Source organism: Ahaetulla prasina, chromosome 1 (assembly GCF_028640845.1).
Source record: "Ahaetulla prasina isolate Xishuangbanna chromosome 1, ASM2864084v1, whole genome shotgun sequence".
In the NCBI taxonomy this organism is placed as follows: Eukaryota; Metazoa; Chordata; class Lepidosauria; order Squamata; family Colubridae; genus Ahaetulla; species Ahaetulla prasina.
This window is the reverse complement of record NC_080539.1, coordinates 107550061-107563246: the sequence shown is the minus strand read 5'-3', so window position 1 is coordinate 107563246 and position 13186 is coordinate 107550061. Positions and strand designations below refer to the sequence as shown.

The 13186-nt window shown below is 39.0% G+C and overlaps 1 protein-coding gene across 6 annotated transcripts in view; it reads left to right on the top strand.

Moving 5' to 3' along the window:
• Positions 1 to 13186, top strand: part of LAMA2 (laminin subunit alpha 2) — a 515150-nt gene that overhangs the window by 313064 nt on the left and 188900 nt on the right. For 4 of the 6 annotated variants that reach the window (XM_058172053.1, XM_058172043.1, XM_058172038.1 and 1 more), the window contains exons 19-21: positions 2833 to 3044; positions 8130 to 8236; positions 10234 to 10497. In XM_058172053.1, the coding sequence (XP_058028036.1) occupies positions 2833 to 3044; positions 8130 to 8236; positions 10234 to 10497 (583 nt within the window). The remainder of the gene's footprint in view (positions 1 to 2832; positions 3045 to 8129; positions 8237 to 10233; positions 10498 to 13186) is intronic. The other 2 variants (XM_058172079.1, XM_058172060.1) reach the window with 1 other exon arrangement.

Below are 13186 nucleotides of genomic sequence, written 5' to 3'. Positions count from 1 at the left end.
AGATTGTAAATTGTATTGCTACAATCCTTTCTTCGTTTTTATGGAAAAGGGGAGTTAAGAGCTCAGAGAGGGGTGGGAGCTTTTGGATGATTAGTATATTTTCGTTTGTGATTTTTGACATTATACCCTGTATTTGCTCTGGGAAGTCTGGAGGGGGGAGGGAGTGGGGGAAGGAGGAAAGGGGGAGGGAAGAGGGTTAGGGTAGGAGGGATGGGGGGGATGTATGGGGGAAAAAATTGTAAAACTTTTTTAATAAGTTTTAATAAGTTTAAATAACAAGACGGAGTGGCTGTGGATGCCGGCATCCCGATTCAGTCAGCTGCAGCCGCAGCTGACTGTTGGAAGCGAGTTATTGGGCCCAAAGGAAAGGGTGCGCAACTTGGGTGTTCTCCTGGATGAACGGCTGTCGTTTGAAGATCATTTGACGGCTGTCTCCAGGAGGGCTTTTCACCAGGTTCACCTGGTTCGCCAGTTGCGCCCCTTCCTTGATCGGGATGCCTTGTGCACAGTCACTCATGCTCTTGTCACCTCTCGCTTGGATTATTGCAATCTCTCTACATGGGGCTCCCCTTGAAGTGCACCCGGAGGCTTCAGTTAGTCCAGAATGCAGCTGCGCAGGTGATAGAGGGAGCTCCACGTAGCTCCCATGTAACACCACTCCTGCGCAGACTGCACTGGCTGCCTGTGGTCTTTCGGGTGCACTTTAAGGTTCTGGTTACTACCTTTAAAGCGCTCCATGGCTTAGGGCCTGGGTACTTACGGGACCGCCTACTGTTACCTCATGCCTCCCACTGACCTGTACACTCACACAGAGAGGGACTTCTCAGGGTGCCGTCCGCCAAACAATGTCGGCTGGTGGCCCCCAGGGGAAGATCCTTCTCTGTGGGGGCTCCTACCCTCTAGAATGAACTTCCCCCTGGTTTACGCCAAATATCTGACCTTCGGACCTTTCGCCGCGAATTGAAAACACATTTATTTACTCGCACGGGGCTGGCTTAAATTTTGTTGTATTTTTAAATTTATATTCCATATTTCTAAATTTTATATGAATTTTAATGGGTTTTTAGAATTTTAAATGTTTTAATGTTTTTGGCCAATTGTGTAATAAGTTTTTTAATTTTGTTTTAATTGTATATTGTATTGTTTGTTTTTACTCTGGCTGTACACCGCCCTGAGTCCTTTGGGAGAAGGGCGGTATAGAAATCTAATAAATAATAATAATAATAATAATAATAATAATAAAAGAAAGAAAGAAAAGGAAAATAAAATGGTGGTTAGTAATGTATGTCTTTAATTAGGCAGGATAGATTAGAGGGTTTGAAATGCTGAGAGATAAGGAGAACCTAACAACTGTAATTCCGCCACTTCCCAAGTTGAACTGGAAGACATCAAAGTAGGGTCTTCTGTTAGGAGAATTTGCTCAAATGGAATGCTTGAAAAGGCATATAGACCTATTGATAGAATGCCTAGAGGAAAAAAAATGTATTAAATTTAGGTAGCAGAGCGCCAAAGAGCAATATAAGTGGATTGTCATTTGTGGAAGAGTGAGTTGCGATTATAAGTTCATGCATTCCACACATCCTTAGAGTGCTGTTATTACAATAGGCTTTGAAAAAAAATTGCTGGCATTATCAGATGAAAGAAAAAGGCTAACAGAAAAAGAAAAAAAATGTAACAAAACCAGATAAGCAAAGAGAATAATGAGTATTAATTGGAGGAATCTGCATTGTTCCAATATACTTCCAGCAATCATAATGCATTGGCCACATGGGAACTTTTGTTCTATGTTTCTATGTAATTTAAGAACAAAAGAAGCAGACTAAGTCTGTAAGCATAAGATTGAGTTTCTAACTGTGTGTTGTTATATATTACCAGTCATGGAGACTATAGTCTTATGGAGCTATTTGTCTTCTGCCCTATCAACTTTCTTTGAAACTGATCACTGAACAGGATTCATATGACCTAGTCGTTAACATTTTCCTCTATTCTTCTAAACATTACAGATATGCTCATTTTGTGGTAGGAGTCCAAAGAGAATTTTAGCTACTATCCTAAACATATTCAAAGTAAGGCATTGGATTTGCATACATGCATAATTCAGAAACAGCCTTTATTATGGATAGAGATATAGATTTATTATGCATATACTCTACTTCCTTGTCATTTTGTAAAGTTTATTAGGTTCCATCTTAAACGGGGATTTTTATGTTGAGGAGGAAAATAGCAGTTTTCTAAGTAAGTTATGGTATTGTGCCTTGTAGGTGGTACGTAGGTGGTGTCACATAAACCTCAATGCAAAGAGGGTATTTCTGACTGTGATTTTGTTCATCTTTAATTCTTATGGCATAGTCCCTTCTTACTTTCTTCCTTCCACATTATTATCTAACACAAAGCATAGCTGGCAGTGTTTCACCTGGTAATTTTGCAACTATAGTCTGTTGTTATTATTATAGCATAATAATATGCTGGCATAAATAGTTGATTTTAAATTGGGATTTTAGAGATTTTAAACATTTGTAAATTTTTTAAATTATCGGCCATTTATTAATAGTTTCTTTTAATTTCTTTTAATTGTATATACTCTGTATTTTATTTCGGCTGTACACCGCCCTGAGTCCTTCGGGAGAAGGGCGGTATAAAAATCTAATAAAATAAATAAATAAAATAAATAAATTATGATTAATATTTGTTTGTTTTGTTTTTAAATGAGGAATATCCAGCGTATCCAAATCAAGCTATTTTTAGTGCTTCCTAAGGATCACAAAACTGTAATCATTGTTTTATACCAACAGGCCGAAGTAAATGCTTGAACTGATCTGTCTGTCGCCCTAGGTGTGCAGAAGGCTATTTTGGACAACCTTCAAAACCAGGGGGATTGTGCCAGCCTTGCCAATGTAATGACAACCTTGACTTCTCCATTCCTGGCAGCTGTGACAGCTTGTCTGGAGCTTGTCTTAAATGTAAGCCAGGTACAACAGGCCAGTACTGTGAGAAGTGTGCTGATGGGTATTTCGGAGATGCTCTTGATGTAAAGAAATGTCAACGTAAGTCCTGGAAACTCGCTTTTCCTGTCAAAATGCATTCATTCCCTGTAGGCACATCTCATGAGTGTGTCAGACAGTACGTGCATTTATTTGCATAGCATTACATAGAGTAAATCCATATTACACAAAGCAGGGCCATTCAGATTGTCTTGTTGGTTACCCCACACACACACAAACACACAATAGCCTGTTAATAGCTTAGCGATCATGAATTGTTGGTTTATTTACACAATGCCATCCATATTTTTACAGATATGACCCTTACTCTTCTATTCCTCTGTACTTCAGTTTCAATGAGTTTTTGACTTTCTTTCCGTCATGGAGAGTTATTATATCTAATTGTATATTATTCTTGCAGGCCACCCCCTTTCATTATGGTGCCATGCTTTAATCCCCTTTTGGAAGTGCCCCCTGCAATAAGACAAAGGAACTAAAAACACAGATAAAACATTGTACATGAATATATATTTGCACATTTATAAAAACTGACTACCTTCATTTTTAGAGAGTGTTTGGGAATGAATCACCCCTGTAAAATTAATCACAATTAAAGTATATCTTTGTGAGGAAGAGAGTTTGAAGTGTTCTATTGTATGTCATGTTTGTATGTCAGAGGTTGAGAAGCTGGGGTATCCTAGCGTGAAACAAGCATTGCTAAACCATTTGGAAGCATATATCACTAAGGGTACAAAAATAATTTAAACAATTTCTCTGATTACTGCAATAGTATAAAACTGGTATTTGAAGTAAGTAATTCTTTTCAAAGATTAGCATGCCTTCTTTGGAAGTGATCCTAGGTTATTTAGGATAAACTTAAGTATTGGTGCCAAATTTTTGACAGGGTGGAACCACTTCAGTGTTTTTAAGTGTTTTGCCAGGATGTGAAAAAAAAAATAATAATGCTAAAGGTTTTGCAAGGAACTGCATGAATTTACTATAGACGATGCATCAAAAATAATTAAAAAATTAGTTAAAACCAATCACATTCTAATGTTTAAGGAGGTAGAATGAATTTAAATTTTAAAACTAAGAAACTAGATGAAAATGAATTTGAAAAAATAAAGTACCACTAATCCTGACCTGAAATGTAGCTTTTGGCTAATCTATAAAAGGGCTAATCTATAAAAGGATTCAGAAGATAGCAGGAAATTCAGAGCAATTTGTTGAACACATGCCCTGAATAAATAGTTGGGAAGTTTTGTAACAAACAAAATGATATGACACTCCCCAACATGACTTCTATGAAACCAGTTCCTTTTTTCAGTTACCTTTTAAAGTTTTACATATTGTGGAAATCAATAGCAATAGTAATAGCATTTAGATTTATATACCACTTCATAGTGCTTTTACAGCCCTCTCTAAGCAGTTTACAGAGTCAGCATATTGCCCACAACAATCTGGGTCCTCATTTTACCGACCTTGGAAGGATGGAAGGCCGAGTCAACCTTTAGCCGATGGGATTTGAACTGCCAAATTGCAGACAGCTGGCAGTCAGCAGAAGTAGCCTGCAGTGCTACACTCTAACTATTGTACCACCTCGGCTCTAAATAAAGCCTGGAAAATAAAACAAAACTCTACAGATACTCACCTCTGCCTATATTTGTTTCTGTAATATTCTCATCTGTCCATCATTAAGTTTTCTCTTCATTTGTTGCAACCACAGCTGTTGTCTTAAGATGAGCCCTCTTACTGTATTCTTTTGTCACCTCTTCCCTGAAGTTTGCTCTTAACCATTTCTGCAAAGTTGCAGATCTGTTGAAAAAAACATTCCTATTCCTGATTCCTATTTCCATAACAAAATACCCATTTTATATCCAAGCGTTTCCAAGTATGTAGACAAGTGGCTTGTGTTGTGTTCTTCATTGTCTCTGTCTAGTCTACAGCTCTTTATGATATTTGGGGTATAGGGGTCATCAAAATCCCAAACAAATCTGACTCTGCTTAGATTCTGAGCACAAACAACCTTCTAACACAGCAGTCACCAATCGGTGGTCCACGGACTACTGGTGGTCCGTGAAAAAATGTTGGTGGTCCGCGGCTCACCTGGGTGGAGGAGCTGCTCTGGGATAAGCAATGGCCATTCCTGTGACTTTAGCTCTGGAATATGGGACTGGCCAGACAGCTCATGGTGGGGCTGTAAATCTCCGCCTTTGAGGGAGGTTCGTTCAGCTTGCAACTTTGCATGCAGCCCTCGCTGGCTGGAATGAGGTAATGGTGCAAGGGGGGGTGCAGGCGGGCCGAAGCAACGGGTGGCAGGAACCCCAGGCTGTTTCTTCCCCCTGGTGTAGCTTCCTGTTGGCTGAATCCACCAGTGGCTGTCCCCGCCCCTCCCTTCCCAGTCATTCCTTGCCTTGCAAGGGAAGTGGGGGAAATGGAGATTTGCTCCATATTCCAGAATGGGAGTGAAGCTTCGTCTCTTGCTGGATCTCATGGCCGTTTCTTCCATCCCTTGTTGGTGCTCCTGCACCTCAGTCTCTTGGGGGGACGATTGACTTCCTCTCAGCCCCAAGACACTAGCTGGTCCATGAGAAAGAGTAGGACAGAGAGAGAAAAATCCAGCAAGAGACGAAGCTTTGCTCCCATTCTGGAATATGGAGCGAATCTCCATTTCCCCCCTCCCCTTCCCTTGCCAGGTGAGGAGTGACTGAGAAGGGAGGGCAAGGGGTGGGGACAGCCACTGGTGGATTCAGCCAACAGGAAGCTACAGCAGGGGGGAAGAAACAACCCTGGGTTCTTGCCAGCCATTTCTTTGTCCGCCTGCACCATCACCACCCCGGCACCATTACCTCATTCCAGCTGGCGAGGGCTGTGCTGCAAAGTTCCAAGTTTCTTCCATCCCTTGTGGTACTCCTGCACCTCAGTCTGTCAGGGGGACGATTGACTTCCTCTCAGCCCCAAGACACTGGCTGGCCCATGAGAAAGAGTGGGAGAGAGAAGGAGAAAGAAAGGGGGGGAGAGAGAAAGAGAATGAGAGAGAAAGAGAGGGGGGATAGAGAAAGAACGAGAGAGAAAGAGTTGGGGAGAGAGAGAAAGAGGGGGAGAGAAAAAGAGAATGAGAGAGAAAGAGTTGGGGAGAGAGAGAGAAAGAGAGGTGGAAAAGAGAAAGAATGAGAGAGAAAGAGAGGGGAAGAGAGAGAAAGAGAAAGGGGGGAGAGAGAAAAAGAGATGAGAGAATGAGTGGGAGAGAGAGAAAGAGAGGGGGGAGAGAGGTGAGGGGGGGGAGAAAGAGAGAAAGAAAGAGGAGGGACAGTGCCTGAAGGATCCCATCCTGTCACTGGGAGTCCAGGCACTTCAGCAAGTGGCACACTGAATTCGTATTAGTGGTCCGCGGGATTTAAAATTATGGACTTGGTGGTCCCTGAGGTCCAAAAGGTTGGGGACCCCAACCTTTTAACACATTCAGACTAACGTAAGAGTTTACGTATTAACAATTCACTAGCATGTCCGATGACTTATTAGTTAAAGATACCAACAACAAAGCCCCAAATTTGAAAAATCATGATGGAATTATAATTCCCTTCATTGCATTAATGTTATTTGCATCACAGTTAAGTACTCAACATTTTTCACAGATTCAGATGTATAAGGGGTTGTTTTACAGATTCAGACGTACAAGTAGTTTTAATTTTGCCAGTTGACTTATCCCTAGGTAATGGATGGGTTATCCATTGTTCATGGAATTTTAGTTAAAAATTAAGTGGTCATTGGCCAAATTGTCCAAATATATGTTGAATATATGGCTAATTTAAACAAGTATTTAAACAAGTATTGTCACATATACTCATCGATAAACCAGTCAGGATTTTAGCATCTAAAATTCTCAAATTATTCATGACTCATGGTTATATATGGCAGACATGTTCATTTATATCAGTTCAACTAATCATCTACATCCAACCTTAGATAAACATTTTATTTTTCATTGCTTTGAATTTCATAAGAAAAACGATCTATAAATAAACAACTGATTCCACATCCTGATTTATTGATAGATTATGTTATCCGTAGAAAAAAACTACTTTCCAGAGCAAATGTCAGGTTTTTTAAGGGAATAATATATTTAGGGTTCCTTTTAAGAAACCCGGTCTCTTATAATATGCATAAGCAACATTTGGAATGAGATGTTACTTGACGCTAATAAGGAAGAACCTTACTCTGAGAATTAAATCTACTCAAGGGACAAAAAGTAAGGTGAAAAGATTTTTAGTGAATGGTCATATATGTTCCATTTAATACTTAAATAATATTTTACAGTTTTTTGAACTGAAGAGGAAATCCATAGGTCAGGCCAGTACAAATTGTCATTTTCCACCATGAATGTAAAGGTATTACACTAGTCTATTTTTCAACTTTAGCAATTTTAAGATGTTTCAACTTCCAGAATTCCCCAACTATCATGCATAATAGTTGAGGAATTCTGGGAGCTGATGTACAAACATCTTACAAATCCTGATGTTGAAAAATGTATTTGCACTTTTATATTATTTGACAGTTCCTCTTTTCTTTCACTCTTAATTTAGGAAAAACAAGAATGTATGTTGGGCTGCCACAAATCCTGGTTGCTTTGTTAAACTGAGTAAACTATAACTTCTATAAGGCCCTCATAGGATCTGACACAAAAGATGTCATTAGTCTGCGTATAGATCAGATTATTAACTTAATTTGTTAGTTTTTTTATAGCCTGGAAGCTACCGGTAAATGAAGAATTGTGTCTTTATGGGTTAGTTCTGCTTCTTCGGCTTTTAAAAGATGATAAATGACAGAAAACAATTTTCGTCTTTATTCCCTTGCTAAGTATTCTAGAGTCTTTTACTTGTATAAGAACTGTGGAAATTAGCTGGGTGACAGACTGTAAATCATAAAGCAGGAATTGATTTGTAATTTATGAACATCCCCTGCTCCAGAAGTTGATCTTTTCTAGCCTTCTGTTCATTAGCGTAAGATAATTTAAAATGTTACAGGAGCTAGATGACTAAACTCTTGCAAAAGATTGCCAGCAAATATTTTATGTATACAGTACAAAACGTATGTGTGCTATGGATGTTCATTATTGTCTCATTTCAACCTGTTCTTGTCTACCTCAAGCCTGCAGCTGCAATATCAATGGCTCATTTTCAGAAGTCTGTGACTCTAAGACTGGACAATGTCATTGCAAGCCCAATGTTCTGGGACGTCAGTGTAACCAGTGTAAGGTAAGACACCAGGATCTGATAAAGACTTAATTGTTCTGTTTCCCATCTTTTATGGAACAGAAGAACTTTTCTATATATATATAAAATGCCTCTGGTACTTTTACATGGCAAGTTACGTTCTGTGACTTTCTTTTCAGTCTTAAAAACTTAGTCTTCATTGTGTTCCTTGAACACTACTGTTTGCTAAATAAATTATATAAATTACACAAAATCTATCCACTTTTAGAATCTAAAACTAAATATATCATGATTATTTTATTTATGCTCTCAAAAGGGCGAGGAACAATTTTCATTAAAAATATTGTCGTAAGAGTTTACTTGTTTTTTAAAACGTTCAAGTAGCTGAACAGACAGGTATCTTTTCTGTTTTTTCGGAGATGGAATACCATTCATCCATAAAGCACTATGATGGAGGGAAGTGCTAACTGTGCAATCTTATGTATATTTCCTTTATAGCAAAGGCCTTTCTATGTATTGTAACTAACCAGACAAACAGTGGTGAGCATATGGGTTCTCCAGACATTAACCTGTGATATGAGTTAAAAGCAGATATTTGCACTTTCAGCAGAACTATGCCATGGAGATGTCTATTTTGATATACACAATATATAAAATGCTCTAATAAAATGTATTTACATGCCTTTCATTGGACGCTCTTAGGAAATGCTTGCTGAGAAGATTTTAGAGTTTAAACTATTTATACCAGTGATGGCGAACCTTTTTGCCGTCGCGTGTCAAAAGCGGGGGGAACGGGGGGGTTTGTGAGCCTGCATGCCCACACTCATAATTCATTGTGCCCCATCCCCTGTGCATGCATGCACAACCCCCACCCCCCGCGTTCCCCCCGCTTTTGGCTCGTGGTGGCATAGTGGGCCCGGTAGGCCCGTTTTTCACCCTCCCCAGGCTCCAGAGGCTTTCTTGGAGCCTGGGGAGGCCAAAAAGAGCCTTCCCCCCCGGGAGGTCCTCTGGAGGCCAGAAACGGCCCATTTCCTGTCTTCCGGAAAGCCCAAAAATCAGATGGCTGGTGCGCGCATGCACACTGGAGCTGAATTAGGGTAACGCTCACGTGCCCACAGATATGGCTCTGCGTGCCACCTGTGGGGCACGTGCCATAGATTCACTATCACAAATTTATACTATATAGAATGTGTGATTCGATCTAATCTTCTTTTCCCAGATACAAAAGTAGAGAATAAATAAGGAAATAAGAATAAGAAATAACTCCAATGCCTTTCTGAATCCTGACAATACAGTGATGAGCAGAACGTTCATTAAGCATTTAACATTAAATTACTGATATGCTCTTCATCAGTAAAGATGCCTAGAACACATCCATCTTGATCTTAATGATATATAGTACTTGTATTTTTTTTCCTCATGAAATATAAATTCTTAAAGCTCTTGATATTGGGCCTTGAAGCATTTAGAATAGAATATTGTAATATAGCTAGAGCAAACAACCAAGTATATCTTGGAGCTAATAAACAGGTAATTAGTTTAGAGAGTAATTATGAAATTAGAGAATAATTATAAAACGAGTGTTTTAGGGAATATCAATGTTTGTTTCTACTAGACATTTGTCCACATCTCCTGTATGGCTGTTTAAAATTGAACAGCTGGAAGTGCAAGGAGGAATCATCATTATTCCAGAACTTTAAAAACAAAATTTTTAAATATGGTTTCCAGAATTCCTACTAATGTTTGCCAAATAGCTCTGCCAAAATGTTGAAATTTCAAGGAAGCCTCTTATTGTAGGTGATGTAAATGAAAACAAATCTTATTGGAAATCATTCATGGCAACATTTGTTTGGTTTTATAAGTAAAAATCAATGCTTTTAGAATAGAAAATATGCTGTAATAGTAATATGATTGGGCCTGAGATTTAACTCTACAAATCTTTGGTATTTCTGGCTTTAATTCTCATGTTATCTACTGTTCTGACATTTTGTATACATTCACTTCTTAACTTGTTTTCCTCCCTTCTTCCTCTTCAAAAGTCCACTTACTTTTGGGCTCCAGAAAAGCAGTTCTGCATTCCATGTGGTTGCAATCCAGTAGGGTCCATGTCCTTGAACTGTGATGTGTCAGGGAGATGTATTTGTAAATCTGGATTTGCTGGTAAACGGTGTGAATTGAGCAGGCAGGTGTATATCCGGAAAAGGAAGCCATCGAACTCTCAACAAACAAAAGCACCCCGTCAAAGATGGGGCTCTCCCACTGCAAGTGGGTGTCCAAGGGGTGCTTTCAAGTCTTCTGCTGTGGTAATAAAACATGATACATTCCGCATGCGTTGCATTTTGGCATGTGTTTGTGCTGGGAACTACTACATTAACAACCTATCCAAAACCCTGAAAAGAAAATGAATGTCCTGTCAACTTTCAAAACAAGGCTGAGAAAATTATAATGATGGAATTATAACCTTCTGGGAACAGAGCCTTCACCCAAATACTTATGGAATTCCTTCTACGAAAACACCACAACAGTACTTTTTAAATTAATATACAGTATAGCCAATTTTTTGTAGGGACTCAGTGGCTCAGTGGCTAAGACGCGGAGCTTGTCAATCGAAAGGTCGGCGGTTCAGCAGTTCGAATCCCTAGTGCCACGTAACGGGATGCGCTTCCGTTACTTGTCCCAGCTTCTGCCAACCTAGCAGTTCGAAAGCACGGTAAAAATGCAAGTAGAAAAATAGAGACCACCTTTGGTGGGAAGGTAACAGCGTTCCGTGTGCCTTTGGCATTTAGTCATGCTGGCCACATGACCACAGAGACGTCTTCAGACAGAGCTGGCTCTTCGGCTTTGAAACAGAGATGAGCACTGCCCCCTAGAGTTGGGAACAATTAGCACATATGTGCGAGGGGAGCCTTTACCTTTTACCTTTTTATAGCCAATTTTAGTCATAAAGTTAACACCATTAATACACAAAGAAATAAAAAATGTTTTCTCAAGTAATCCAATATGATTGCATTTTTTTTCTTTAAAAAAATATGAATGAAGTATATCCTCCTTTTGAGAAATTTGACACATGAAATGGTTGCCATTTTATTACCACACAAATTGGTAAGATGCTCCCCAAAGAGTGTTTTAGAGCAGTGTTTCTCAGCCTTGGCAATGTGAAGGTGTGTGGACTTCATTTCCCAGAATTTCCCAGACAGTTGATAAAGTTGAGAGACATTACTGTAGAGTCTTGTAAGATATAAGAGGTTCTTGTAAGTAAAATGTGATAGAGATAGGTGCTTTGTTTTTCAGCTTGTCAGCTTTTCATTTAATTTTACATCTCCGTGTTAAATTATTGTAGCAGAATTCAAGGGATGTGGAACAGGGAATCTGACGAACCCTAAATAAATTCTTTGATCTGATCTGCCCCTGCAGTACATCGATATAGGCAGGTTCTTGTGATTTCCTTAGGCAACCATTGCTTCTGCTGACCTTTTGCTACAAGTAACATGAACAGACATGTTTGTTCACTGCCAGATGCATTTATACGCTTTTCTGCATGATATTTTTTAAGCACTTGCAGTGATGCTCTAAAACATAGGGAGCGACAAGTCAGAAATAACAATATTTCTGGCAGAGCAGAATCTGTGTTAAAAGAAACAATGCATTCCTTCTCAATGGGCTACAATCCCTTGAGCTACTTTATACCAAACCAAGAGTTTAAAGGTGCCCAAGGGAATTCCTTGGTCTTGTATTTTGAATGGCAGATCTTCCTGCAGTTTCATTTTGCAATGAAACTCTGTTTGAAACTCTTCTTACTTTAGAAAAGGGGTCTCCAACCTTGGCAACTTTAAGACTTTTGGACTACAATTCCCAGAATCCCTCAGCCAGCAAAGCTGGCTGAGGAATTCTGGGAGTTGAAGTCCACAAGTCTTAAAGTTGCCAAGGTTGGAGACCGCTGCTTTAGAAGATGCTGGTTGTATCATACGTGTGGGATGGAGAGAACCTGCTATTCTAGCTGTAGTTCCAAAACTTCTTGGAATTCATCATTGGAACTGAGCTTGTTTTGAATGTAGGAAGCCTTAAGATAGGTAGTCTTTGATTTACGATGACAATTAGGCCCAAAATTTCTGTTGCTAAGTGAGACATCTGTTAAGTGAATTTTGTCCCATTTTACCACCATTCTTTGCTACAATTGTTAAGTGAATCACTCCAGTTGTTAAATTAGTAACATGGTTGTTAAGTGAATCTGGCTTCCCCACTGATTTTGCTTGTCCGAAGATCACAAAAGGTGATCACGTGATCCCAGGACTCTACAACCGTCATAAATATGAACCAATTGTCAAGCATCCAAATTTTGATCATGTGACTTTGGGGATGCTGCAACAGTCGTAAATGTGAAAAACAATCATAAGTTACAATTTTCAGTGCCGTTATAACTTTGAAAATTCACTAAATTAACTGTTGTAAGTTGAGGACTACCTGTATTAAACAGATGATGAAAATTATTAATTATTTACTACCTTCATATGAACACAGTGGATAAAACATAGTTTTAGTTAACAGATTCAGAGGTATTTAAAAAAATTGATTTTCAACAGTTCTCTATAAATATGACTTAAAATGTGATCTGTTGTCCACACAGGTCCTAAAACTAGATAAAGAGAATACAATTAAACAAATAAGTAAAAAACATTGTTACTTGTTCATTGATTTATTGAAGAAAATGATCCAAAGCTCATTCCCTCCCTCCCTGCCTCCTCCTTCTCTCTTTCTCTCACTCTCGTATGTGTTTGTGTGTTTACTGTTTATTTACGGCGTAAGTGTGTGAACCTCTAGGATTATTGGTTCATTTGAAAAGGAAATTCACACAAGGGGAACCAGAATCTTGTAGCAAAGAATTTTATTCTAAAAGGGAATTTATTTTCTTATTTTCAGCCTTTAAACAGGACTTATCATCCAACTATTTATTTAAAACTGCATGCTGACTATGCCTGGCTTCATTGAGTTATT